At 49.6% G+C, this 27459-nt stretch overlaps 1 protein-coding gene across 3 annotated transcripts; it reads right to left on the reverse strand.

The window, feature by feature from the left end:
* Positions 1 to 9669: 9669 nt before the first annotated feature.
* On the reverse strand, positions 9670 to 26695 carry IL1RN (interleukin 1 receptor antagonist). Of its 3 annotated transcripts, XM_036262830.1 has the most exons (5): positions 26535 to 26695; positions 14573 to 14624; positions 12952 to 13040; positions 11823 to 11935; positions 9670 to 10803 (listed from the first exon to the last, which is right to left on the reverse strand). In XM_036262830.1, exons 1-5 carry the CDS (start codon positions 26542 to 26544, stop codon positions 10591 to 10593), a joined length of 477 nt encoding a protein of 158 aa, XP_036118723.1. In that variant the 5' UTR covers positions 26545 to 26695; the 3' UTR covers positions 9670 to 10590. The 3 variants fall into 3 exon arrangements, with proteins under 3 accessions (XP_036118723.1, XP_036118722.1, XP_036118721.1); XM_036262829.1 differs by lacking the exon at positions 26535 to 26695 and having other exon boundaries at positions 14573 to 14782; XM_036262828.1 differs by lacking the exons at positions 14573 to 14624; positions 26535 to 26695 and having other exon boundaries at positions 12952 to 14564.
* Positions 26696 to 27459: the final 764 nt, after the last annotated feature.

A 27459-nucleotide genomic window follows, 5' to 3' on the forward strand; every position in this document is an offset into this window, starting at 1 on the left:
AGTTCTGTGAAAAATGCCATTGGCATTTTGAGAGGAATTGTGAGGAATCTATAGATTGCTTTGAGTAGTATGAACATTTTAATGATGTTAATTCTTTCTATCCATGAGCACAGTAATGCTTCCAATTATTAGTATCTTTTTTTATTTCTTTCTTTAATGTCTTATAATTTTTTGAGTACAGAGCTTTTATCTTCTTGGTGAAATTTATTCCTGGGTATTTTTTTGATGCAATTATAAATGGGATTGTTTTCTTAGTTTCTCTTTTTGATAGTTCATTATCAGTGTATAAAAATGCAACTGATTTCTGAATATTTCTTTTGTATCCTGCCACTGTACTGAATTCATTTATCAGTTCTAGAAGGTTTTTTCCTGGTGGAATCTTCAGGGTTCTCTCTAAACAGTATAATGTCATCTGCAAACAATGACAGTTTTGCCTCTTCCTTTCCTATTTGGAGACCTTGTATATCTTATTCTTGTCTGATTGCTGTGGCTAGAACTTCTAGTACTATGTTGAATAAGAATGGTGAAAGTGGACATCCCTGTCTTGTTCCTGATCTTTAGCAATGGATTCATCATATGTGGCCATTATTATGTTGAGATGTGTTCCTTCTATTCCCACTTTGCTGAGAATTTTTTATCATAAATGGGTGCTATAGTTTGTCAAATGCTTTTTCTGCATCTATTGATATGATCATATGATTTTTAACTGTCATTTTGTCTATGTGGTATATCATGTTAATTTATTTGCAGATGTTGAACCATCATTGCATCTCAGGAATAAATCCCATTTGATCATGGTGTATGATCTTTTTAATATATTGCTGAATTTGGTTTGCTAGTATTTTATTGAGGATTTTTGCTTCTATGTTCATCAAGGATATTGACCTATAATTATTTTTCTTTGCAGTGTCTTTATCTCATTTTGGAATCAGGATAATGCTGGCCTTGTAAAATGAGCTTGGGAGTCTTTCCTACTTTTGTATTTTTTGAACTAATTTGAGAAGGATAGATGTTAGTTCTTCTTTGAGTGTTTGGTAAAATTCACGTGAGGAGCATGTATGTTTCTAAGAATTTATCCCTTTCTTCCAGATTGTCCAATTTGTTGGCGTATAATTGTTCATAATGTTTTCTTATAAGTCTTTGTATTTCTGTGGCATTATTTGTTACTTCTCTTTCATTTCTAATTTTATTTGGGTCCTCTCTCTCTTATTCTTGATTAGTCTGATTAAAGGTTTATCAATCTTTTTTTTTCCCCCAAAGAACTAGGTCTTAGTTTCATTGATTATTTTGTATTATTTTTTAGATTCAATTTTATTTATTTCTTCTCTGATCTTATTTCCTTCTACTCACTTGGGTTTTGTTTGTTTTTCTATTTCCTTTAGGTATAAAGTTAGATTGTTAATTTGATATTTTTTTCAGTTTCTTCAGGTAGGCCTGCATTGCTTTGAATTTTCCTCCCAGGTTTGCTTTAACTGTGTCCCATAGATTTGGGGTTGCTGGGTTTTCATTTTCATTTCTCTCAAGGTATCCTTTGATTTCTTTCTTGATCTCATTGTTAATCCAGTCATTGTCTAGTAACATGTTATTTAGCTTGCATGTGTTTGCATGTTTGTTTGTTTTTTCTTGTATTGATTTCTAGTTTCATATCATTGTGGTTGGAGAAGATGCATGAAATGATTTCAATTTTCTTTAATTTATTGAGGCTTGTTTTATGGCCCAGCATGTGGTCTATCCTGGAAAATGCTCTATATGCACTTGAAAAAAATGTATTTTCCATAGTTTTGGAGTGTAATGCTCTAAAAATATTAATTAAATCCATTTTGTCTAATGTGTCATTTAAGGGCCCTGTTTCTTTGCTGGTTTTTTTGTCTGGAAGATCTACCCATTGATGTCAATGGGTGTTAAAGTCCCCTACTATGACTGCATCACTGTTGATCTCTCCCTTTATGTCCATCAATATTTGCTTTATATATTTAGGTTCTCCTATGCTGGGTACATAAATTTTTACAAGGGTTATATCCTCTTGTTGGACTGTTCCTTATATCATTATGTAGTATCCTTCTTTGTCTCTTATTATAGCCCTTTTAAAAGTCTATTTTGTTTGATATAAATATTACTACCCTAGCATTGTTTTTAAAATAACTTTTCTCTATTGACTTTTAGAGAGAGAGGAAGAGAGAGATGGAAACATCAACGAGAGAGAACATATATTGTTGGCTGCCTTCTGCATGCCCCCACTGAGGATTTGGCCCACAATCTGGGCATGTGTCCTGACCAGGAATCAAACTGGCGACCTCTTGGTTCATGAGTTGATACTCAACCACTGAGCCATACAGGCCAGGCCCAGCATTTTTTTTTTTAATTTCCATTTGCATGAAATTTCTTATTCCATCCCTTTATTTTCAGTCTGTGTGTATCTTCCATTCTGAGGTGGGTCTCTCATAGACAGTATACATATGGATCTTGTTTTCTCATCCATTCAGCTATCCTATGTCTTAGAGCATTTAAGACATTCACATTTATTTATTTATTTATTTATTTATTTATTTATTTATTTATTCCTTTTTGTTGTTGTTGTTTTATCTTCACCCGAGGACAATTTTCTTCAGGTAGAGCTGGAGGAAGAGAGAGAGAGAAACATCAATGTGAGAGAGACACATTGACTGCTTGCTACCCACAAGACCCCAACTGGGGCCAGAGACAAACTGCAACTGAGGTACGTGCCCTTAGTGGGGACCGAGCCCAGGACACTCTGGTCTGTGGGCCAACGCTCTAATCACTGAGCCAAACCGGCCAGGGCTAAGCCATTTACATTTAAAGTGATTGTTGATAAGTACATAGTTATTGCCATTTTAATCTTTACGTTCCTCTTTTTTTTCTCTCTTCTTTTTCCTCTTATAGAAGTCCCCGTAACATTTCTCGGAATACTAGTTTGTTGGTGATGAAGTCCTTTAACTTATCTTGTCTGGGAAGCTCTTTATTTCTTTTCCAGTTTTAAATGATAACCTTGCTGGGTACTCTTGCTTGTAGGTCCTCGCTTTTCATCACTGAATATTTCATGTTAATCCCTTCTGACCTGAAAAGTTTCTGTTGAGAAATCAGCTGACAGTCTAATAGGAGCTCCATTGTGGCTTTTTAAATTCTCTCTTTTGTCTTTACCTTTGGCATTTTAATTATGATGTGTCTTGATGTGGACCTCTTTGGGTTCATCTTGTTTAGGACTCTCTGCACTTAATGTACTTGTGTGTCTTTTTCTTTCACCAGGTTAAGGAAGTTTTCAGTCATTATTTCTTCAAGTAGGTTCTCAGTCCCTTGCCACTTCTCTTCTCCTCTGGTACCCCTATGATGCAGATGTTGTTATGCTTGATGTCTCAGAGTTTTCTTAGAGTATCTTCATTTTTTATTTTATTTGATTGATTGATTTTAGAGAGAAAGGAAGGGAGAGAGAGAGAGACACATTGACGCAAAAGAGAAACATTGATTGGCTGCCTCCTTCACACCTCCTACTGGGGATTGAGCCTGCAATCTGGATATATGTTCTGAGCAAGAATTGAACCAATAACCTTTTGGTTCACGGGATAATGCTCAACCAACTGAGCCATTCTGGCTAGGCTAGTTGATTCTTGTATGTGCCCTGATCTGGAAATCAAACCTGCAACCTTGGCGTATTGGGATGATGCTCAAATCAGCTGACCAACCTGGTCAGGGCCAGTATCCTCATTTTTTTAAATTCTTTTTTCTTTTTGCTGCTCTGCTTGAGTGTTTTCTGGTACTTTGTCCTCCAAATAGCTGATTCAGTCCTCTGTTTGTCTAACCTGCTGTTGATTCCTTCTAGTGTATTTTTCATTTCAGTTATTGTAGTCTTCATGTCTGACTGGTTATTTTTTTTTCTTTATTGATTTTAGAGAGAGAGAAATAGAAACATCAATGAGAGAGAACGTCAATCAGCCACCTCCTGCATGCCCCCCACTGGGGATTTGGCCCACAACCTGGGCATGTGCCCTCACTGGGAATCGAACCAGCGACCTCTTGGTGCATGGGTTGATGCTCTACCACTGAGCCACACTGGCCGGGCCTGACCAGTTATTTTTTATGGTTTTTATGTCTTTTTTTTAATGCTTACTATCTCTTTAAGTTCTCACTGAGTTCATCTATTCTTCCCCCCTAAGTTCCTTGAGCATCTTTATAACCATTGTTTTGAACTCTGTGTTTAATAGATTGCTTGCCTTCATTACATTTTTCTGTAGATTTCTCCTGTTCTTTCATTTGGGGCATGTTTCTTTGCCTCCCCGGTTTGGCTGCCTCTCTGTATTTATTTCTATGTATTAGGTAGAACTGCTATGTCTCCTGGTCTTCGTATGGTGGCCTTCTGTAGTAGGTGTACTGTAGGGCCCAGTAATGCAATCTCCCTGATCACCTGAGCTAGGTGCTCCGGGGAAGTCTCTTATGTGGGTTATGTGAATCCTCCTGTTGTAGTTGAGTCTTGATTGCTGTTGGCCTGTCTGTGGGTGGGGTTGACCCACAGGCTGGCTGACTATGAGGATTGACCCCAATTATAGTATATGAGCTGTTGTGTGTAGGTTGACCCCATAAAGTAGAATTTGCCCCAGTAGAGTCTGGTGCTTGCCAAGATGTCCCTTTGGGTGTGCCACTTATGGAACTAATTGGGTTGTGCTCTGGTGTGGTCTGAAGTTCACCACTGGATGTGTTGGTTCTGGGGCCTCTTGAAAGGGACCCTGGTACAGGTCAATGTCAGACACTGCCTGTAACCGGCCTTGGGCTACATGTCTGGAGTTGTTAGGCAATCCACAGTTTGTGGCTGCCTCTGCTGGGACTGGGTGCACATGGGAGAGGCCACCCTGCATACCAAGGCTGGCTTCCACCAGCTGCGAGCAGGGGCAGGCCAGCCAAAGGCCCGGTTGGCCCGGAGATCTCCTGTCTGTTAGGCTCAGTCACCGGAGGAGCTTCTGATGGTAGGTGAGTCACGTGAATTGCATGAGATAAGTTCTCAGTGAGTCACCAGGTATGGACAAGTTGTATTCACCAGGTAGATACAGATTCAAACACAGTACCAGTGCTGGGTCTCAGGGTGCACCAAGGCCAGCTGCCACCCAGCCGGGACCTGGGGACCTTTGTGATGGGGCAGGGTCACAGGGTCATCAGGAAGAGGCTGGCAGAGTTCACCAGACTATAACAGACCGAGATTTGGCCATGTGCTGGGAGGGCTCCTCAGAGGAATGTAAGCGCCTCTCAGGTGCAGGGGGCAGAAATGGCCCCCCTCCAGCTTCACAGCTCAGTCTCTTCACCCGATTCTGGTGCTGTTCGAGCTGCCCGGTCATCCTCAAGAGTTCCTCAGTAAGGCCTGCTCTCCGGCTCAAGCTGGAGTCCCCCAAAGACCTCTCACTGGGAGTGACCCCTGCTTGTGGCGCTCCAGACATCAGGAGAAATGCCATTGCCACTCCTCGGGCTGATGTTCAGAGGGGAAAGCTTGGTCCAGGAAAGATGACGTCGTGGGTGGTGTGGGAGAGAGATCAGCACAGGGTCCCTGCCACTGTCACTTCAGCCCCTCCCCACAGCCCCGCCGCTCAATCTCTCCCTTATGACTCTAGTCCATTCCGAGCCGCCGTCCCCTGCAAGGCCCAGGGTGAGTGTTCAACTGAGGTTCTGCGCACTGGGCCTTCACGGGAGCCATCCCTTCTCCCCGGAGCTGTGGAATCCCGCTGGCTTTATAGCCAGACATAGTGTGTGTTCCTCTTCCTGGCTCTGGTGCGCCAGGCTAGGACCCTGCCCTGGGCTGAGGCCCCTCGCTCCTCCGGGAGGGTCCTCCTCAGCCAAGATGCCCTCTGGGCCGCCGCTTGCTGTCTGGGTGTGGGGCCAGCCCCTTCCAGGCCTGTGCTTTTCCTCCTGGTCCCGATGCAGGTTCCCCTGGAGACCCTTCCTACCAGCTAGGCTGCGGATGGTGCTTCAGGTTGATTGCTCTGTACTTTAGCTGCTGCTCTGCTGTGGTCCTGAGCGGAGGTGAGTGCAACTTCACCTGCCTGCTGCCATCTTGCAGGCTCTTGGCATTTCTTGAACCGCCTTTAACCCCTGACCTCCACCCCACCCCACACACGATGCTGCAGGAGACCCAGAGGCCACATTCCTCTGGAAGCTGACCATCCTTCTAGACAAGTTTTTTGAGTTTGAGGCCAAGGACCCCGCAGACATCTTTCACTGTCCTCCAGCCTTTTCTGGGCATTGATCTTATCATCAGGCACGTTGAGATTTGCTGCTACGACTTAGAGATTTCACAGTTGTGTGAAGGGAAAACACGAAAGTATTTGGTTTCCCCCAGGTTTGCACGAATTTTACAAATTAAACACCTGCTGTTATAGCACGATTTATGCCAAAAAAGAAAAAGTAAAGTTTGAAGGGTTCCTTCACCAGCCTTGTGACTGAGAGAGTAGAAAACCTTGTTGTACCTTCAACCCACATTAAAATACAGTCAGAGTGCTCTGTGACTTGGCGGAGACATTCTATGTAGTGAAGGACGGTCTCTCTCCTTTGCGTTTGCAGAAGCTCTGGGTGGGGGCCTTTGTTGAGGGAGCCGCTGGGAGGACTTGAACTCAGGGTCCTTGAGTCCAGAGACATCTGGTCCAGGGGTGCAGGCTCTGGTATGCTGAGGTACTTCCTTTATCCCCAGTAACCCACAAACCAGTCCTGGGGGGAGGGGTTGGGCACTGGCATCATGTTTTTAAAACTTTGCAGGTGAGCCTAATGAGAACACAGGTCGAGTTTAATCCCTGCCATTTCTAAAAATATTTTTTCTTCATTGCTTTTAGAGGGAGAGAGAGATAGAAACATCAGTGAGAGAGAACATCGACTGACCGCCTCCTGCATGACCCCCACTGGGGATCGGCCCACAACCTGGGCATGTGCCCCGACCGGGAATCGAACCGGGACCTCTCAGTTGGTGGCGTGACGCTCGAGCCTCTGAGCCACTCCGGCCAGGCCACATCCACTTGTTTTAAACATCACCCAGACAAGCAGATGTTTAGCCATTTTGAGCCTGCCTGCTTTGCATTCCCCATGAAACTGTACCCAACATCTGCCAGCCATGGGTAACCCAGGTCACAGAGACCCCGAGCTCTGCTGTCCTTCGGTGCTCTCTGTCCCCGAGCTCCCCACTGTGTGACTGAGTGCATCTCCCAGACACACAGCCCCCTTCCCTCCCCTCTCCCTCAGCTCCGCGCCCTCCTCTCCCCTAAGCAGCAACCGCCACTGAGCGGCCAGACTCCTACAGCGAGGGCCCCCGGAGTAGCCGGTCCGAGCGCCACGCAGTCACGCCTGAGTGCCTCTGCCACCTCGTGCTCACTCTTCACTCCCCGAAAGGCACCCAAACCCCCGGGACCTCTTTCCAGTCTTCCTTCGGAAATCAGCTAGCCCAAGTCCCCTGTCCGCTCACATTTTCTGATCCAGGTAACACATTAACTTCTATTGATTTAGCAGTGGCTAATTCATGTATTCATCAAACATTGACTGAGCACCCAGGACACACTGAGCGTCGATCTGGGCATCTGAGAGGCCTCACAGAAGAAAATGGAAATCCCTGCATGTGTGGACGGGTGTCCTAGGATGACAGCGGCTCAGAGCTCCTCCTGTCCTGAAGGACACTGTGCACCTAGGTGAGCAGGTGCCTAGAGGGAGGTCTCGGTGTGGTCAGCTGGAGGGAGGTGCTGGGCTTTAAAGATGAGCTTCTCAAACCTGAACCCGGGTAGAACCACCTGCAGACTGGTTAGGATTAGACCCTACGTCGGCGAGTCTGGAGTGAGATCTGGGTGCTGCTGCTGGTCTGTGGACCACACTTGGAGCACCAAGGCTCTCAAGCGGATTGCTTTGTGCACTGGCCCTTCCAGGGTCGATACGAGGAAATAATGTTAGTACCTGCCACAGAAGTGCATTGCAAAGAGTAAACGAGATGACTCAGCCCTTAGCATTAGCTATAGATTATCTGCATTTAGCAATGAGGAAACTGAGGCTCCAAGACCTTATCTCATCCAGGAGCACCCGTGCAAACAGGAAGTGGCACCAGAATCCCAGGGCTTGGTCTCGTGCCTGCTCCCCGGTCTTGCCTGGAACTGACCTCATCACACAAAGCTTCTGAAGGGCAGCACGGCTGCAGAGTCACACATTCACTGCTGTTGTTGCCGTTCAGCCTCGAAGAGTTTTCTGCCTTGAACTTCCTCCTTGTATCAGGTCTGAAAACACATCAACCTCACGCACCCTTTTATCACACAGAGCGTTTCACCCACGTCATCGCGTTTCATCCTCGGATGGTCCCCGTGGAGCAGGCTGCTTGCACTTCACACACAAGGAACAGAAGCTGAGACGGGCAACCTCCTCGGCCTGTCGTCACAGGGTCCGAGATCTAGACAAGATCGTGACATTCTTTTCCAATCGCTTGCCTTTGAACTTGCTGAATGCAGTAGGTTCTTACCAATGAGAGCTCTTCCTCAAATAAAGCCAGGCAGGAAGTCTGGTTTGTGAGCAGAGAGCAGAGCAGGGTGAGGGCTGGAGCCCAGATGCTCAGCCTCTCTTCCTGGGGCCCCTTCCCAGATTGGAAACTGGATCTAAGTCACCACTCTCCTGGAACAAGCAAGCGACTTGGGGCCAGCTGGGGCCGGACTCCTGGCAGGAGGGAGGACAGCAGTCCCTGCTCACCCATTAGCTGAGGGATATCGAATGAGCCGTCATTCTTAGGGTCTAGTGCACCCACCTCATTGGGCCAAATGCCATGTTCCTCCTGTTGATTATATCCTTTCCAGACGCCTCCTCCCTCTCATCCCAGGGACAGGCTTTTTATTTATTGGACATTTCAAAACTGAAATACAACACAGACACACAGAACACTGCCCGAGCACATCGGTGCTGAGAAGCAGCGTGCCACCGGCTTTCGGGGACAGCACGCCTTACTGCACTTCGCTTGCTTTTCTGGACATCCCTCCACACAACTGCCCAACGCTGCCTGTTTGGAACTCTACGTAAATGGGATCGTGCCTCTGCCTCTGTGATGCTTGTGCCCCAGGGTGTGATGGTCGAGCCCAGAGGTTCGCCGTTGCAGGCTGTGGGCCAGGTCATCCGTTTCTTAGCTGTCGAGCTGGACCGAATGAACACACAGGATCCGCTCTTCTGCGATGGGGTTTGGGCTGTTTCCGATTTGGGACTATTGTGGGCAATGCTGCCCCACACCTTCCTGCAGGGAGACTTGCTCCTGTGTGTCCAGGGAGAGCGAGGCCCAAGAGGGCAGGACTCAGAGGACAAGCAGCCAGGCCTGGCCCCCTGTGAGGAAACCCTCCACCTCCCCGTTTCTCCGCACCCTCTGCCCCGAGCCTGGGGGCCATAAACACAGCCAGCAAAGTAGATGCGTTTTCAAGGTTTTATTGTAAAACAGAGATTAAGTCACAGGGAGCAGGAAACTTCCACTGGACATATGCAGCACATATACAACCTGTATACAACACCATAAAGCACATATACAACATGTATACAGCACACACACACCATGTATACAACACCCATGCAGCACATATACAACATGTATATAACACACGTATAGCACATATACAATACGCATACAGCACATATACATGTATACAACACACGTACAGCACATGTATAACATGTATACAACACACATATAACACATAGACAACACACATTCAGCACACATTCAGCACATATACGACACATATGGACGGGACACATACATGCTCGGCCCTGGAAGACCGGGACACGTGAGTCCCCGTCCCTGCCCCAGTGTGGACAGCACCCAGACGCACAGCCCCTCCAACAAGCCTGGGCGTCAGAGTGCGGCGATGGTGAAGGAGCGACCCACTCCTCGGAGAGAGGGAGGCCGAGCGCCGCTGTGCCGGGGACACTGCCGGCGGCCGCGAGGGTCTGGAGTGGCGATGGTGCTTGGGCCTGGGCAACGGGGTCCAGACTTACAGGAACGTTTCAGGGAGAAAAATTAGGGACTAACATGGTACGTTAACGTCTCATTTTTACAGGCTAGGGTATAAAATAAGGAGGAAAAATTAAAAGGAGAAGTACTTTCACCATAATTTTTCACAAACACAGGAATATTTTAATCTCTCACCCCCTTCCAGAAAGAACATAATCCCCAAATAAAGCACTTTTTAAAACTGGATAAAGTAGGCTTTTAAAAATACCATGAAATCCTTATTTTTCATTTTGCCACAGACCCTAAAAGAGATGCTATCCCAAGGTTTGCAAAACGAGGTTGGGGAGCCACTTGATGGGAGTGAGTGAGTGGCTTCAGGGACTGGGGGTGGACAGTGGGGCGGGAGAGGACAGCAGAGGGTGTGCGGGCGGCCCGGTGGCCCGGGTGCTATCCGGAAGGCACAGGGGACACAGGAGGTAGGGCTTTGAGCTGCGCTGGGATTCGAGTTGCACTTTAGAAAGACCACTGTGGGGGCAGCATGAAGGTTGTGTCGGCTGAGGGGCTGCAGACGGAGTCCTGAACCCGGGCTCCTGCAGCTCCTTCTGGGGCTCCACCAGCAGCTGGGACCACGGGCTGGGGTGGGGGCACCACTAGTCCTGCTGGAAGTAGAACTTGGTGACCCTGACGGCCTCCTTGGGCGTGTTGGTGAGGCTGACGGGCTGGTCGGCCTCCAGCGCTGTGCAGAGGAACCAGCCCGGGCAGGCGGCGGACTCGAAGCTGGTGGTGGGGCCGCTGTCGGAGCGGATGAAGGCGAAGCGCTTGTTCTGCTCCTTGGTCTTGCTCAGTTCAGTGATGTTGACCTCCTGGAAGGCAAGAGGTGAGCGGGTGAGAGCTCCTGCGCCCCCCACGCCCCACCAGGGGCCTCAGGCCGCCCGCAGTAAGGGACAGAGCAATGCTGACTTAGAGACTCCTGCAGGAGACCCCACACCCCATGGCCACACCTTGGTTTGGAAATCTCTGGCCATTCTCACCAGGAGCCAAAAAGTTTAATGAACACATGGCCCCATCCACGGAGGCCCAGGCCTGTGAGGCCGAGCTCGGCTCGGGTCTGTGCCTCCGAGGAGGGGACAGTGCAGACGGTGGGCGGAGTATCGCAGTCCCTCTAGCGTCATCCCTACTCCACACGGAGCAGGTGGTCGCTGTCAGGAAATGTGCCCTGCCCACTGGTGGAGTGACGTTATGGCCACTGTGGGTATGGCCACCTGCCTCGCAAGCTCCTGAGACAAAGCCGTCCTTTGTGAGAACAGCCCATTAACACTGCGTGGGACCAAGTGTGCGGGGCGGTGGATGGGATGCCAACCCACGGGTCTGAGCGGACGAGGACTGGGCGGGGCTTTGCTGAAAGAGGCCAAGTCTAAGGGGGTTGGAGGCCCTTGGACAAGAGAGTGGCACACGGAGACCGAGGTCCCCAAATGAGCCTCCCCCTGGTGCAGACCCCTGTGTTGTCCCCTCCCCCACTGCTGCTAGACTCAGCCGCATGACGGGCTTTGACCAAGGGGACATGAGCCGTATGATGCAAGCAGATGTTTAATATGTGCTTGTGGTCTTGCAATAATCCCTCCTGGAAGCCAGCGATCATGCTGTAAAGAAGCTGAAGCTGAACGTCAAACTCTGGGGGACCTGTGGGAAGAGCCTGGGGAAGGAGAAACTGCCTGCCCTGGCCAGCCTCCCTGCCAAATGTAGCTGCAGGAAGGGCCCCGCCACCCCGTGCGAAACACAGCCACCAGCTGCTCTCGAGAACCCACAGAACCCTGAGAAAGCACGTTTGGCGGTTGGTCAAGCCACCGGGCTTGGGGCGGTTGCTTCCGAGGCAGGGCCTTACCTCCAGCTGCAGCCTGATCTCGTCGCCGGCCTTGACACAGGCCAGGCACAGCTTCCCGCCGTGGATCCCCAGGAACACGGCCTGGGGCTCGACGGGCACCACGTCTATCTTCTCTGTGGGAGAGCAGAGGGGAAGTTCAGCTTGTGGAGAGGAGGCGTCCCAGATGGAGGCGAGCCTGGCCTCCCTGGGGCTCTTCCGTCCCCCTCATTGCACCCAAAGTCATAGGACAGGGAGGTCCCATCTTTCTGGTCTGCATCCAAACAGAAGATCAATCCACGAACAACCACCTCGCTGCTCCTCGGGGACCAGGTCGCCCAGGTTCTGCTCCACCTGATTTCTAGCCTTCCCTCGATCCCCGGGACACCTGTGCCTCAGGTCAACCAGGGTGCTGCTCGTGGGCAGGGAATATCGTACACGCGGTGTTGCGTGGGGCCCCAGGTTTGGTGACTTTGCGCCTGCGCCCCCCCGCCCCCCAGTGTCTCCGGGCCTCACGGAGCAGTAGGAGCCCAGCCGCCTGCTTCCGCATGTGTATTAGGAGCAATGCCAGGAAAGGCAGGTCTGGCCCTCCTGCAGGTAAGGAGGGGGCGGCAGGGTAGGGGACAGGGTGGGGAGATGGAGGTGATGCCATGCCGGCGACAGGGCGTGAAAGCATCCCAGAAGCCAGCGCTGGGGCCCCCATCATGGCACCCGTCTGCCTCGTGGTACGAAAGGGGAAACGGAGACAAAGACTGGGGGCAGCTCTCCGGTTCATCTGCTTTGTTTAGAATCTGGCCCAAAACTCGTTGGATGTGTGTCAACAAGTAAGGGACGAGGCCAGCTGTGTGGTGTGTTCACTGTGGGAGTGAGTGAGTTCAGACACACAGGGACCCGGGGCTGACAGGCCCAGGGGGGAGGGAAGGCTGGATCTGGCCTCATGCCCACCCCAGCTGTGGCCCGGGACCACTGCGCCTGCGGGTGGTGGCTCCCCACCTAGGCTCTCCCGTCCCTGCACTCCTGAGGCTGCCCTCACAGGTGCCCTCCAGGGACAGGCCTCCCCAGCAGGATCAGGACGGCACAGAGGCCGCCCGGCTGCAGACCGCAGGCAGAGTGACCCTGGGCGCACACATCGGCATCCCTGGGAGCTGCTCACCTTCTAACTGAGTGTTTGGTCCTTGCAAGTATCCAGCGACGAGCTGGTTATTCCTCAGGTAGAAGGTCTTCTGGTTAACATCCCAGATTCTGAGAAGCAAAAGGACCCATCGTACTGGACAACGCTGCACCCTGCCCTGGGCCCAGCCCCTTCTCGTGTGCCCCGGAATCCGCCGATCTGCCTGGGGAGTGGTTTCGCACACCCGTGGCATGAGGGGACAACCGAGGCGAAGCTGAGTAGGAGACAGGCCACTCCGCGCCTGCTCCTCGTCCCCAGGCTCCAGGACAGCTCCTGGATTCAGCCCTGGAGCAGCACCTGCCGGGGGGACTTTCCGGGGCAAACTGGTCTCTGTCTGCTGTCCCACGTGGTAGCCACCAGCCCCTCATCACTACCGAGCTCTTGAAATGTGGTGCGACTGAAGATCTGAATTTTTAAATTTTATTTTACTTTTATTCATTTAATCTTATTAAGTATTAATTTAAATGTAAACTTAAAGAGACCAGTAGCTACCACAGGACACTGTTAGACATTTCAAGGGATGAGGTCTGTCCTCCATCCACCAGGGGCTTGCTTCCTCTAGCAGGGGCAGCTGTCCCTGGAAGGGGTCAGCTTCCTGTCCAGCTCACCCGGTAGCCCGTTTCTGGCTCCCAGTCTTTTCTTCTCGGTGACAGGCCCCTCCAGCCTAAGACGGATGTGGGCCTGCCTCTCCCTGCTGACCACCAGCCCGGCCACGGGCCTGTGCCTCATCTCCTGTCCTGTGACGCATGGCTGACAACACTGCCTCATCAGGTGGCTTTGAGGAGCCCACGAGCTTGCTGAGGTGGTGGTGCAGACTGTGAAGTCCTTTGCACGTGCAAACATTTGACCTTTTGTCATTATGCTTAGTTCTGGATGAGTGTCCATCTGAAGGGACTGAACAGCCCCGACCGGAGGCCTCCAGGGGCATCTCCTGGAGCTCCCAGCCCACAGGGGTGGCACCGCCACCCCTTCCCACGTCTGAGAGGGCGAGGACTTGCCTGGGGTGCACAGGCACACAGCCGACCTGCAGCCTCAGGCCAGAGGTCTCGGCACCAGAGGTGAGGTCTCCCAGACACGCTCCGTCCAGGGGTAACAGGGCAGAGGGCGCATGTAGACGCATGGCAGCCTCTCATTTTCACAACCGTGATGATGACATCTCACAAAGCTCCTGGCCCAGTTTTTAAAAATCACAATAGTTTGGGGCACTTCATCGGCCCCAGAGGACTATCACACCGTCATCTCCACAGCCACTGTGTCGGGCAGGCAGGCGGTCATTGTAAACCCCATGTCACAGACGGGGAAACTGAGGCCCCAGCGGGCGGCATCCTCCACCGAGTCAGCAGACAGATAGAGCTTGGGGCCACGCTACACCCGGTGTCCTCTCTGCTTCTTTGCCCAGCACGCTCGGCCCAAATCCCAGCTGGGCCCCTGGGCACGGTCCATCACGCGCTGAGCAGCCTCCAAAGCCAGCCCAGCGTGCGCATCGGGGATATTTTGAAACACAAGCTCGGAAGCGTGTACGGCAGCCCCCCGTTCCCATAACGGACATCTTTCCGGCCTAGACATACCGGCTGTGCTGTGTCCACCCCTCCGTCAGCCTTACCTGAACGCTTGCATCACGCAGGGTCTCTTCCCTGAGGGACGGCAGGCGGTCTCTGAAGGGAACAGGAAGAGGAGGAGAGAGATGAGGTGGCTGGGGGGGGCCCTGCACATGTCCATCCTGTGGCGCGGCGGGCAGTCGGGACTGCCATTCCGGGCCCGGAGCAGCTGCTTATAAAGAAGATAAGCGCTCAGCCAAACCGTGGTCGCCGCCCTGTCCTCTCAGAAGCGGAAATGCCCTCACATTTCCAAAAAGAGAAACCTTGCTGTGGTCACCATCAGCCCTGCCAGGTGTCGCAATGCAGTGTTGTAACCGTCCCGCCCCTTTTCCCGGGTGTAATTTCCCCAAAATGGACATTTCCGTTTCCCTTCACTGAGTTCCTGGGAAGAAAAGCACCACGAAACCAAACACCCTCATCTGCCCGACGGGTGTCCAGGGACTGTTTGTCGACCGACTTAAAACAAATTTGGAGAACGCGAGGCACAGGCACATGGGACAGACTGACAGCTATCGGGACGGGGGGGAGGGGACTGGATGAAAGAAGGTGAAGGAATTAGCCAAAGAACATAGCCCATGGACACAGTGTGGTGATGGCCAGAGGGGGGGCTGGGAAAATGGGGTGATGGGTGCACAATGCAGGGTGCGATGATGTTTTATGAGTTGTACCCTTGAAATCTGTATAGTTTTATGAACCAATGTCACCCCAATAAATTCAAATTAAAAAAACCAGCAACAATGAATTCGAGTAAAAATATCCTTTTCTAATGCTGAGTGCCAGTGCCCCAGCACAAGGGACAGTCCCCTGACGTTGTGTCCTTTGAAGGAGGGACAACCATGCTGGACTCTGGACCAGGGACTGGGAACATTCTGTAAAAGGACCAGACAGTAAACATTTCAGGATCTGTGAGTCTCATGATGACTCACCTCAGGGCTGTAGTTTATTTATTTATTTTTTATAAAGTTATTTTTATTTTATTACTTTTCTTTATTGATTTTAGAGAGAGAGGAAGGGAGAGGGAGAGAGAGATAGAAACATCGACGAGAGAGAACATCGATTGGCTGCCTCCTGCATGCCCCCCACTGGGGATCAGGCCCCCAACCTGGGCATGTGCCCTGACCGGGAATCGAACCGGTGACCTCTTGGTGCATGGGCCGACGCTCAATCACTGAGCCACACCAGCCAGGCAGAGCTGCTGTTTAAAAGCAGTTAAAATTGCTGTAACTGACAAGCTGGTCGAGCCCCGTCTGACTGGATGTACAGATGGCGTGGCTCTGCCTGGTTTCCTGCCCCTGCTCCAGACCCCGCTTCCTGGGAGGGGCTGGCCCGCTCTGCTCCTGTCCTCCAGCTCTCTGAGGTTATATGGTCTTGGGGCACTGCAGTGAACTCAGCACCAGGTCAGAAATGGATCCGAATTCCACCTCTGCCACTAGCCTGTAGCCACCTGTGTGACCTTGAACAAGTCACTTCCCTGATTGGGTCCTCTGCCTCCTCGTGCTAAGAAAGGGAAGAGAAGGGACAGGAGGAGAGGGGAGGGCAGGGGAGTGTTCTGGCCCACAGTAGGTAGTACGAAACATCAACTTCCCTACTTAGCACATTCTAGAGACTTAGGGAAAAGGTCAGCACACTTGTCTCTATGGGTAGAACGAAGGCCAGAGGGGTTTCTACGGGACCTGGGCGATGATGGGAACTCCGCAGTCCTCCTACACCCAGGAAGGAAAGGGACCTGCCCCAGGTGTCCAGCTTGTTAATGGTACAAATGTGACTCCCAGTCAGGGGCCGCGTCCTGAAGCAGTCGACGTAAGAGTCTGACTTTATTTTCAACCAACAAAGTAGAGCCTATGTCCAAATGAGGGTAAACCCTTCAAAGAGAAAGGTCAAAATGTATATTTGAAAGCTGGTCAAAGAGCACCCAGCTGGTGTGGCTCAGTGGTTGAGCGTTGACCCAGGCACCAAGAGGTCGCCGGTTCAATTCCCGGTCAGGGCACATGCCCAGGTTGTGGGTCCAATCCCCAGTGTGGGGCATGCAGGAGGTGGCCAATCGATGTTCTCTCTTCGATGTTTCTATCTCTCTCTTCCTCTCCGTTCTTCTCTCTCTAAAATCAATAAAGAAAAAAAAATTTTTTTAAGTTGCTAAGAGAGCAACTTTCTCATCACAAGAAAGAATTATCTAAAAAGTTCTCATCACAAGAAAAAAAATTATCTAACCATGCGTGATGACAGGCAAATCATTATGCTCTACACCTGGAACTGATATAATATGTTAATTATGACTCACTAAAGAAAAAGAGGAAGTTACTAAAGAATTTCCTAAATCTTTAAAGAGCTCATCATGAGAGCAAATGGAATATTTCTGCAAAAACTGGATCCCCTCCCTGGTGTCTGCTTGGAGAGGCCAGTGGCTCATCTGTTCTGCTGCTCTGTGCTCCCGGCCCTGTACGTTGGTGGGAGTCGTCCACCCGCTGAGATACATTTGAGAAATGGTATCTGCCTTTGAGAGCCAGGGGGCGATTTGTTTGTTTTGTTAGTTTCAGGGGAGGGCTGCTTGAAGGAGGTGATGTGTGCGAACCCACAATCAAGGTCCTGCCCCCATTTTGGCTCCTGGGCATGTGCCTTGGTCCCCAACCCAGATTCAGAGACAGATTCTCTTGGGGAGCCCAAGCTGTGGGCTCCCACCTTTCACAGGTGTGTCCCTTTGCCTGCTGTGCCCAAGAAGTGGCCCTCTGGCCTTTCTGGGTCTGGGGTGGACGTACCTGGAGCTGGGCAACCTGGACTAGGTCCTCCCATGTCATTTATGAGCTGGGCCTCCCAGGACATGTGCCCAAGCTCTCTTGGTCCAAGTTTCATTATCCATTAGCCGAAGACAATAAGGGAAGCCTTGTCGTGGGCGCTATGAGGACCGAGGATGGCACATGGTGTGTTTAGCCCTGAGCTTGGCGTGTAGGAAATATTCAGACAATAGATTGTGACTGAGTGTGTTTGTCATTCCAGGTAAAATGAGTGAGGTCAATCACAATGCCCTTGACCCAGTCAGCCCTGCCCTGCACTCGGGCCCTTGCCCCCCGGGGTGGGCAGGAAGCAGGGGCAGGAGAAGCTCCCTCCCTCCCCGCATGCTTCTGGCCACGGTTCCACTCGGTTCCGTCTTACAACAGTTGAGGTCCCGACCAACAGAAAACCTCTGACTAAACTTATTCTCAGTCCTGGTGCTCAGAGCTTCACTCTGCTTCCTGAGTCAAGTTTAATGACAGCACCACGCAGTGGACTTGGCCCTCCCAGTGGCCCCTTGTCCTCCCCTCTGAGCTCCAGGCATCACGACCGTGTCCAGCGCCTCCCACGTGCTGAGCCCTGCCCCACCAGACACTGTGACTGCAGAAGTCACCAAGTCCCACTTACAGGGAGATAGAAAAACCAGGCTGTCCGTGTCCTAAGAATGACACTAGGCAGGTGGACGGGGACCTCAGGTCGGGCCCTGGTTGTTGATACCTGTACAATGTTTGGTACAGTGCCATTCACATAAATGCCATCTCTCTCTCAATTTCAGTTAATTGTGTCTTTCAGTTCTAGAGTTTACATTTGGTTCCTTTCTTGCATAGTTTACAGTTCTCTGCCCAAAGTCTCAGTCTTGTCTTTTAAGTCCTTCAACATTTTATTCGTGGTTCATGCAAAGGCTGCACCCTCCCGCCCCCCCCAGATAACTCCTCATTGGAACCCCTGCTGGGTTTCCTCCTGTTGTCTGTTTTCCTCCTGTGCACACCTGGAGCACCCAGCTCAGGTGACTGGGGAGGCTGTACCACTGGGCCCTACAGGACACCAACTCCATAAGGTCACTCTACCAAGTTCAGGAGACATAGCAGTTCTACCTAATACATAGAAATAAACATAGGAAAGCAGACAAAATGTGGAGACAAACAAGCATGTCCCAAATGAAAGAACAGGAGAAATCTCTAGAAAAAGAACTAAATAAAATGGAGGCAAGCAAACTACCAGGTACAGAGTTCAAAACAATTGTTATAAGGATGCTAAAAGAACTTAATGAGAACTTTAAGGAACTTAGTGAGAACTTCAACAGCATGAAAAAGGACATAGAAACCATAAAAAAGGACCAGCCAGAAATGAAGGATACACTAACTAAAATGAAGAATAATATACAGGGAATCAACAGTAGAGTAGATGAAGCCAAGAATAAAATCAGCTATTTAAAATATAAGGAAGCAAAAAACACCCAATCAGAACAGCAATAAGAAAAAAGAATCCCAAAAAGTGAAAATAGTGTAAAGAGCCTCTGGGACAACTTCAAGCATGCCAATATTCGCATCATGGGGGTGCCAGAAGGGAAAGAGAGAGAGCAAGACATTGAAAACTTTTTTGATACAGACTGACAACCCTCAGAAGAGGGAGTGGTGGGAGGAGGGAAGAGATAAACCACAGAACTTATATGCATGTGTGCATAACCAATGGACACGGACAACAAACCTGGGTATGGGGTGAGGGAGGTGGGAGGAGGCTATCAATGGGGAAAAAAAGGAGAAACATCTGTAACAAAAATAAATTAATAAAAATTTTTTAAAAAGAGAAAAAAAACTTATTTTAAAAAATAAAGACAGAACATGTCTCTAACCTGGTGAAGGAAATACACATACAAGTCCAGGAAGCACAGAGAATCCCAAACAAGATAAATCCAAAGAGGCCCACACTAAGACACATCATAATTAAAATGCAAAATGTTAAAGGCAAAGGGAGAATCTTAAAAGCAGCAAGAGAAAGACAGTTACCTACAAGTAGCTCCCATAAGACTGTCAGCTGATTTCTCAACAGAAACTTTGCAGGCCAAAAGGGAGTGGCAAGAAATTATTCAAAGTTATGAAAACCAAGGACCTACAACCAAGATTACTCTACCCAGCAAAGTTATCATTTAGAATCAAAGGACATATAAAGAGCTTCCTAGACAAGAAACAGCTAAAGTAGTTAGTTCATCATCACCGAACTAGTATTACATGAAGTATTAAAGGGTCTTCTTTAAGAAGAAGACAAAAAAAGATAAAAACAATGAACAATAAAATGACAATAAATACATATCTATAAACATTTGAATCTAAAAAAAAAAAAATGGATGAGCAGAACAGAAACAGACCTACAGATACAGAGAACATGTTGACGGTTGTCAGATGGGAGGGTGTTGGGGGGTGGAAAAGGTAAAGGAATTAAAAAGTACACATTTGTGGTTACAGAGTAGTCATGAGGATGTAAAGTGCAGCATAGGGAATATAGTTAATAATATTCTAATAACTATATATGGTGTCAAACGAGATTTATCAAGATGATCACTGGGTAAGTTATATAACATCTAATCACTGGGATTTGCACCTGAAAGTAATATAATATTGTACGGCAACTGTAATTGAAAAAAATTTTAAGTGATTTTAAAAAAGCTTTGGCTGCCTGGCTGGTGTGGCTCAGTGGCTGAGTGTCAACCCATGCATCAAGAGGTCACCAGTTCGATTCCCAGTCAGGGCACATGCCCAGGTTGTGGGCCCAATCCCCAGTAGGGGGCATGCAGGAGGCGGCCAATTGATGTTCTCTGTCATTGATGTTTCTATCTCTCTCTCCCTTTTCCTTCCTCTCTCTCTAAAATCAATTTTTAATAAGCTTTGGCTGTTCTTTGGTGCGCTCAGATATTTTTGGAATATGTTTTGTCTAGCAGTACTAGTTATCACAACAGGAAGGTTGGTTCTAAACAACCTAGGCCAGAGATGGAACTTAATGCTGTGTGTTTTTAAGTCTTATTATTCACTATGCTGAAGTTTGAGGAACACTTGGGGCAGGAAAAGTGGTTAAGGTTTGGGCAGAAGCCAGAGGAGAAAGAGCTGTTAACACCACACCAGGGAGCAGGGAACTTACACTAAAGAAAAGTGAACTAGTGGCGACATTGTCAGATCCACTTTAAGGTCAACCTGGCACCATAGACAGATGGATGAGACTTGGATTGTGGTTCGGGGACACTGAGCCTGAAGACAGGGTAGAGTACGCTGGCAAATGCTGGGCAGCTAAATCTCAGAAACAAAATGTTCTGATTTGTAACAATGACTGATTTTCCTGCTGAAGTACTTTCACTGTGGATGATTTCAAGTCACCAACACAATGTTACCAAATGCAGAGTCGGGAAGAGACATGCCTGTCCATCTCACTGTCTCCAGCACCCCACAGAGACAGGAAGATTCGGATGCTTCTGCAGCCTTTCTGGAGAGAAATCACCCCATTCCCCAAATCCAGTCTTCCTCCTCCTCGGCCCAATGGCTCTCCTACAGGTCCTGTCCCCTTGCAGATAACAATTCCAACAGATAAATCCAGTTTATCAGGACACTTGAATGACTCCGTGCAAACATTTTCAGTTGTGCCTCCAGCTCACCCAAGCACTGATGGTACATGTTTCAGCAGCTGGCTTTGGGTGGACAGCTCAAACTGTCCTGGTGGAATCTCATAATTTGTCCTTCAGCCAACTCTTGAATGCCTGAGTGTTACAGCACACAGCCCCCAATAAGGGCAATATTGTGGTCCTGACTTTGTACATTTTTACTAAGATAATGGTACGAAGACTCTTTCCAAGAGCTGGGTGAGGACATCAGTCCACAGAGGAAGAAGCGGGACAACACAACGCCATCTGTCATCCTGTCTGTCAGTCTCCAACTACCCAGCCCTGCCATGTGGCCACGTCCATTTTAACCAAGTCAGCGGCTTACTAGAAGCTCCCTACAGGAGCAGGTCAGGTTGGGAGACATTCTCCTGGGCATCTCTGCCCACCACGCCGTAGCATCAAGGGTGACCGTATCTGCCCTCAGCAGGCCAAGAGCAGTCGGGAGGGCGTGTATAAAGCCGATGGTGACCATCGTTGCTTTAGAAGAAGCCTGCTCTCCCTCCAGGTCTAAGGGGTCGGCTGACAGTGAGTCCTTCCTCGGCTTCTTCCAAGAAGGTTTGGTCCAGCAGTTTCTGGGTTTGATATGGATCTGCACCGAAAGCCATTCTATTTTTAACCCTGTGTTTCCAGAGGCTCATGCTTGCTCTTGCTGTCTTGGCTCTGATGATAAGCTTTAGAAACAGCTTCTCCACAGGCAGAAGGAGGGGGACAAGAATTGGGGGAGGGGAAAGCTGTGGCTCGCGCCTGCTGTTTTCAGGCTGTGTTCTCCTCTCTCATACAGATCTTGCTTGGTCCTCAAAACACAATAACAAGTTGTGCAAGGCGGGCACCTTTACACCACTTTTGAGGTGAGTGAATGCATGCTCACTCTGTAGAATAGGAAACCAAGGCTCAGAAAGATTAAATCACTTGGCCAGACCCTGGCCGAGGCAGGATTTAAACCCGGTTCCTGTATCCCTCCCCATACTGCCCTCCTTCCAGGGTGGCAGCTGCCTTTTCTTCTGTGCTGCCTGTCACAGTCCACAGAAGCAAGACTTACCTTTGTTCTTATGGCTCTCCTCTGGTTTTCAACTCATGTCTTACAGAGCAACAACTGGCTCCACACTTGCTTTGAAATTTTAGTGGTTTTTTGCTTTGTTTTTTTGGTATGAGGAAAGGATTATTCTAAAACCTTACACCAATCAGAAATAATATATGCACCCCTATGTTCAAAGCAGCACTATTTACAATAGCTAAGATCTGGAAACAGCCCAAGTGTTCATCAGTAGATGAGTGGATAAAAAAAGCTGTGGTACATGTACACAATGGAATACTATGCAGCTGTAAAAAAGAAAGATCTCTTATCCTTTGAGATGACATGGAAGGACCTGGACAGTATTATGTTAAGCGAAACAAGCCAATCAAAGAAAGACAAACATAACATGATCTCACTTATTTGTGGAATATAATGAACAAAACAAGCTGATGAACAAAACAGACCCAGAGACATAGAAAGGAATAAGGTCCAGACTGACAAACCACAGAGAGGGGGGAGGAGGAAAGAGATAAACCACAGAACTTATATGTATGTATGCGTAACCATGGACATAGACAACAATGCTGGGTGCGGGGGCGGGAGTGATTGGGAGGAAGGTATCAATGGGGAGAAAAAGAAACATCTGTAACAAAAATAAATAAATAAATAAATTAATTAATTAATAAAAAACAAACCCTTACATGGGTAAAGAGAAAGTTCTTTACTGCTTACAGACTAGGGTGGCCAGTTGCCCTGGTCTTTCCAAGACTTTCCCAGTTTCAGTACTGGAAGCCACACATCTTGGAAACTTCTCAGTCCCTGGAAAACTGATGTGGTCACCATATTCCATGAACCCTTAAAAAGTGCTGACGCCATCTGGTGGTTTGTGCCCCAAACTGGAGGTACAATTAACAAGCATTGTACCTTGCCTGTTCAGTATGGGTGTTTTCTGGGTATTTTTGTTGTTGTTGTTTTTCTGTTTTTTTAATCCTCACCTGAGGATATGTTTTTATTGATTTTTGTTTTAGAGAGAGGAAGGGAGAGGGAGAGAGAGAGGGAGAAACATTGATGTGGAAGAGAAACCTCGATCGGTTGCCTCCTCTATAAGCCCAACTGGAGACTGAAACTGAAACCTGGGCATGTGCCCAGAAATTGAACCCATGACCCTTCAGTGCATGGGAGGATGTTCCAACCAATTGAGCCATACTGTCCAGGGCTGTGCAGTATGTTCTGAGCAGCAGAGACGTGGTCCATATATTATATAAATAGAGCACAAAGGAGCGCTTCCCAAATTTAAGTCTTCCACTCAAGAAAAGAGAGCATAGTAGATTTAATAGTGGTCAATTACTTTTTAATTTAAAGATTCATATTTAATTGCCTCCAACTATGTAATCACTATATGGTCAATATCTGGAAGCTTCAAATTGTTTTCTAACTTGGGTCTTAAAAAGGATTTATCCCGAGGTCAGGGGTAGAGGGAGGACGCGGAGGTCCAGTGCGGCAGACGACTTGCCCAAGGTGCACACTGGGTGGCCAGTCTTCATCCCGCCCCTCTGTCCTCGCTCCCCCTGCCCTTCAGTCAAACCAAGAGTCTCTCCGTGTTCTCTCTTCTCAGAGCCCTCTCTGCTTGGCAACAGGGGTGCCTACCCATGCCCTGGCCTTAGACGGAGAAGGTGATTCCTCCTCCCAGGAAACATGGTGTCCTCACTGGGCTTGCATGAACTGTCTCCTGAATTCGATTCAACTCAAGTGCAAATACATTTATTAGCACCCATGTGCCAGTTTAAAATATTTTGGAAGGAACCATTTTTAAGTACAGTGATTTTTCCCCAGTATGTCAGTGGTTCTGGGATCCTCCTTACACAGTGGGAAAATGCACAGGACCGTGGCTGACAGAGTAACACATCGCACTAGAGACAGCTCCACCCACCGGGGAAGGAGGAGGACTGGCTTCCCTTGGAACGGCTGCTGGTGTTCTGCATTTGGTCTCTTTCGGTCTCTGGGCCCCTACAGCACAGCACCGTGGGCAGACAGACTGCAGCCAAGCTCGACTCCTTCCCTTACAGCAACTGTCTGGCCTTGAGCAAATTAACCTCTCTATGCCCGTTTCCTCCTCTGGAATGGGGACAGTAATAATCCTTCTGCGCGTGGTGGCTGTGAGGATTCAAGGAGAGAGACCACGTGAAGAGCTCCGCAGAGCACCTGGCTTGCAGGTGCACATGTTTGCGATGACAGGCACACCTCGGAGATATTGCAGCTTCCGTTCCAGACCACTGCAATAAAGTGCACATGGCAATAAAGTGAGTCACACAACACTTTTGTGTTTTGGATGCATGTGAGAGTTACGTGCCCAGGGCAGTCTACTAAGGGTGCCATAGCATTATGTCAAAAAAAAACAATTACGTGCCTTAGTTAAAAATACTTTACTGCTAAAAAAAAATTGCTAACCACCATCTGAGTCTTCGGCAAGTCATAATTTTTTTTTTACTGGTGGAGGGTCTTGTTTCGAAGTTGATGGCTGCTGACGGATCAGGGTGGTGGTTGCTGAAGGTTGGTGGCTGTCTAGTTATTTTTAAAAATATGTTTTTGTTTATTTTTTAGAGAGAGAGGAAGGGATAGAGAGATAGAAACATCGATGTGAGAGAGAAACATCGATTGGCTGCCTCCTGCACGCCCCCCACTGGGGATCGAGCCCACACCCCGGGCATCTGTCCTGACCAGGAATCAAACCTGGACCTCTCAGTCCATGGGACAATGCTCAGTCCACTGAGCCACACCAGTCAGGCCCCAGTTTCTTTCTTTCTTTTTCTTTTTTGTGGTACGTGCCCTTAGCAGGAACCGAACCCGGGACTCTCCGGTCTGCAGGCCAACGCTCAACCACTGAGCCAAATGGCCAGGGCTGGCCTCAGTTTCTTAAGATAAGATGACAGCAAGGTTCACCGCATCGGCTCTTCCTTTCACAGCTGATTTCTCTGCAGCGTGTAGCGCTGTCTGAAGGCCTCACAGCCCCAGCACAACTACTTTCAGGACTGGAGTCAGTCCTCTCAAATCCTGCTACTGATCTGTCAGCGAAGCTTACGTGATGGTCTAAGCCTTCGCTGTCATTTCAACAGTCTTCACAGCAGGTCGCCAGGAAGAGATGTAAGACCCTTCCTTTCCCATGAGCACTCGGGAGCCGCTGCAGGGTCATTGACTGGCCTGGTTACAGGTGTGTCTCCGGGACCAGAAAGGCCCAGGGAGAGGGAGAGAGACGGGACAGCCGTCGGCGGGTAGTGAGAACACTCGTAGCATTCATCGACTTCCATGTCTACATGGTGCCGTGCACGCCCCAGAACAGGGACAATGGTAACATCAAACATCACTGGTCCCAGATCACCATGACACATACAGTAATAGAAAGTTGGAAATAATGCAATGCCAAAATGCGACACAGAGGCATGAGGTGAGCAAATCCATTGGGAAAACGGCCCCTACAGACTTGCTGGACACAGGGCTGCCACACACCTTCAATTTGTAAAAAGTGCAGTATCCGCAAAGCGCAACCCTGTGAATCGCCGTACGGTGAGGTGTCCCTGCACTGAGGGTTTGCCAGCCTCCCCTTGACAGCGAGAAGCGTGAGACCAGAAGGAAGGAGAGTTTACCTGCCAGAGGCCGGCTCAGAAGGGGAACTGCGTCTGCAGACCACCCATCCAGATCTTTTCTCTGCCCCACACAGACCCTTTTTTTTTTTAAAGAAGAGAAGATTATTTTTCCCTTTATTGATTTTAGAGAGAGAGGAAGGGAGAAGGAGAGAGAGAGAAACATCAGTGAGAGAGAACATCGATTGGCCGCCTCCTGCATGCCCACAAATGGGGATCGGGCCCATAACCTGGGCATGTGCCCTGACGGGGAATCGAACTGGCGACCTCTTGGCTCATGGGTCAATGCTCAATCACTGAGCCATACTGGACAGACTGTGCCCCACACGGATCTTAACAGAGCTTGCAAACCAGTAGCCCATAAACTATTTTATTTGATCCCTTTATTGTTTGTTTTATTTAACCAAACAAAATACTACACATACCAAAATTAGAATACCTGACTCTTAAAAAAGAAGTTTTGGCCACCTGGGCCTGCATTCTCATGGGACAAGCATCTGCTAGATTTAACTAGTGACAGCCTCCCTGTTGTCCCTCAGCCCCGTGGCCAGTTCCAGCCTCTCTGTGTTTCTCAGCGAGCTCACACTGTCCTTCTCTCATTTTACAGAGATATCTCCCCAATTCCAGCGTCTCTATCAACCGTGGAAAATGAGCAGAAGACTCTAAGAGCGCCCCCTCTGTTCCCCTGCGGGCCCAGCACCTGACTGTGTGGTCTCCCCATGGTGGCCGTGGCCGTGGCCTCCACGGCGGCCGGGCCTCCCACACAGGCCTGGAGCTCCCCGCCCTTGATGTTGCCCTGGACGCTTGCTCTTCAGAGCCTGAAGGCAGTTGGCAAACACCAACAGCGGACGCGTTCCTCCCCGTATTTCAGGTTTAAACATACAGGAGTGGAAGGAGCTTACCTAAAGCCATGGGGAGGACCTGCTAGAATGTGAGGTCGTCCGAGGTCTTCCAGCCCCTGGCTCCACGCTGAGCTGCTGCACAGCAGGGACCTGAGCCACCAGCGCCTCCCTGGGAGCTGCCGCTCCCTTTGACTACCTGGGACAGGAAGAGATAGAGGAGCCTGCCTTCCCACACACCCACGCAGGGCTGGCCAGGCCCTGCTGCCTGAACAGTGACTCAGGCTCACAGAAACCAAACCGGTTCTTATCTGAGTAAAACTGGAGGTCACGTGTGAGGAACTGAGCTGGACCAGTGGGCCTGCACCTGGCCCCCCCCCGCTGCCACTTCACACGCGTCCGTATATGCAGACACGTGTGGCCCATTCCTGTGCGCCAGGCACTCTCCAGGCACTGGGGACAAGCCGGACAGGTCTCCAACATTCCGATGGAGGAGGGCAGACGGGAAACAAGTGAAGAAATACACTAGCCTTGGACGATGGTAAGAGCGACAAGGCCATGAACGCATGACATTTCCGAGGCGCGTAGTTGTGGTGCGTGTTGGGAAAGTGGTCGGGAAAGGCCTCTCAGGGAAGGTGGCGTCCGAGCTGAGACCTGAGTGAGGTGAAGAAAGGAAGGAGTGTTCCAGGTGGAGGGAACAGCCATCGCAAAGGCCCCGTGTGCCTGCGGTTCTTCGTGGTCTAAGGACCACATGGAGGCCACCGTGGCTGGGACAGAGCTTAGGAGGCATCAGGATGCCCATGTCTCTTCCAGGTACCCTCAGGCTCCACAGCCCGGGCACCTGCGTGATGCCAGTCGCAGGCCAGTCCCTCTCCCACCGCCTCTGGAAGGCCCTGTGTTCTCAACCTGTCCTCTTGGCCATTCAGAACCTGCTCTCTAGCTTCATGCTCCCAGATCCTGCCATCAAGGGAAGACAACTCAGACTTCT

Source organism: Molossus molossus, unplaced genomic scaffold (assembly GCF_014108415.1).
Source record: "Molossus molossus isolate mMolMol1 unplaced genomic scaffold, mMolMol1.p scaffold_m16_p_15, whole genome shotgun sequence".
NCBI lineage: Eukaryota > Metazoa > Chordata > Mammalia > Chiroptera > Molossidae > Molossus > Molossus molossus.

Coding starts and splice junctions, on each gene's coding strand:
- IL1RN (XM_036262828.1), bottom strand. CDS start 13,162: ATGCCACGGGTGTGCGAAACCACTCCCCAGGCAGATCGGCGGATTCCG. Junction 11,936..12,951: donor ACCAAACACTCAGTTAGAAG/GTGAGCAGCTCC, acceptor GCTCTCCCACAG/AGAAGATAGACGTGGTGCCC. Junction 10,804..11,822: donor AGATCAGGCTGCAGCTGGAG/GTAAGGCCCTGC, acceptor CTTGCCTTCCAG/GAGGTCAACATCACTGAACT.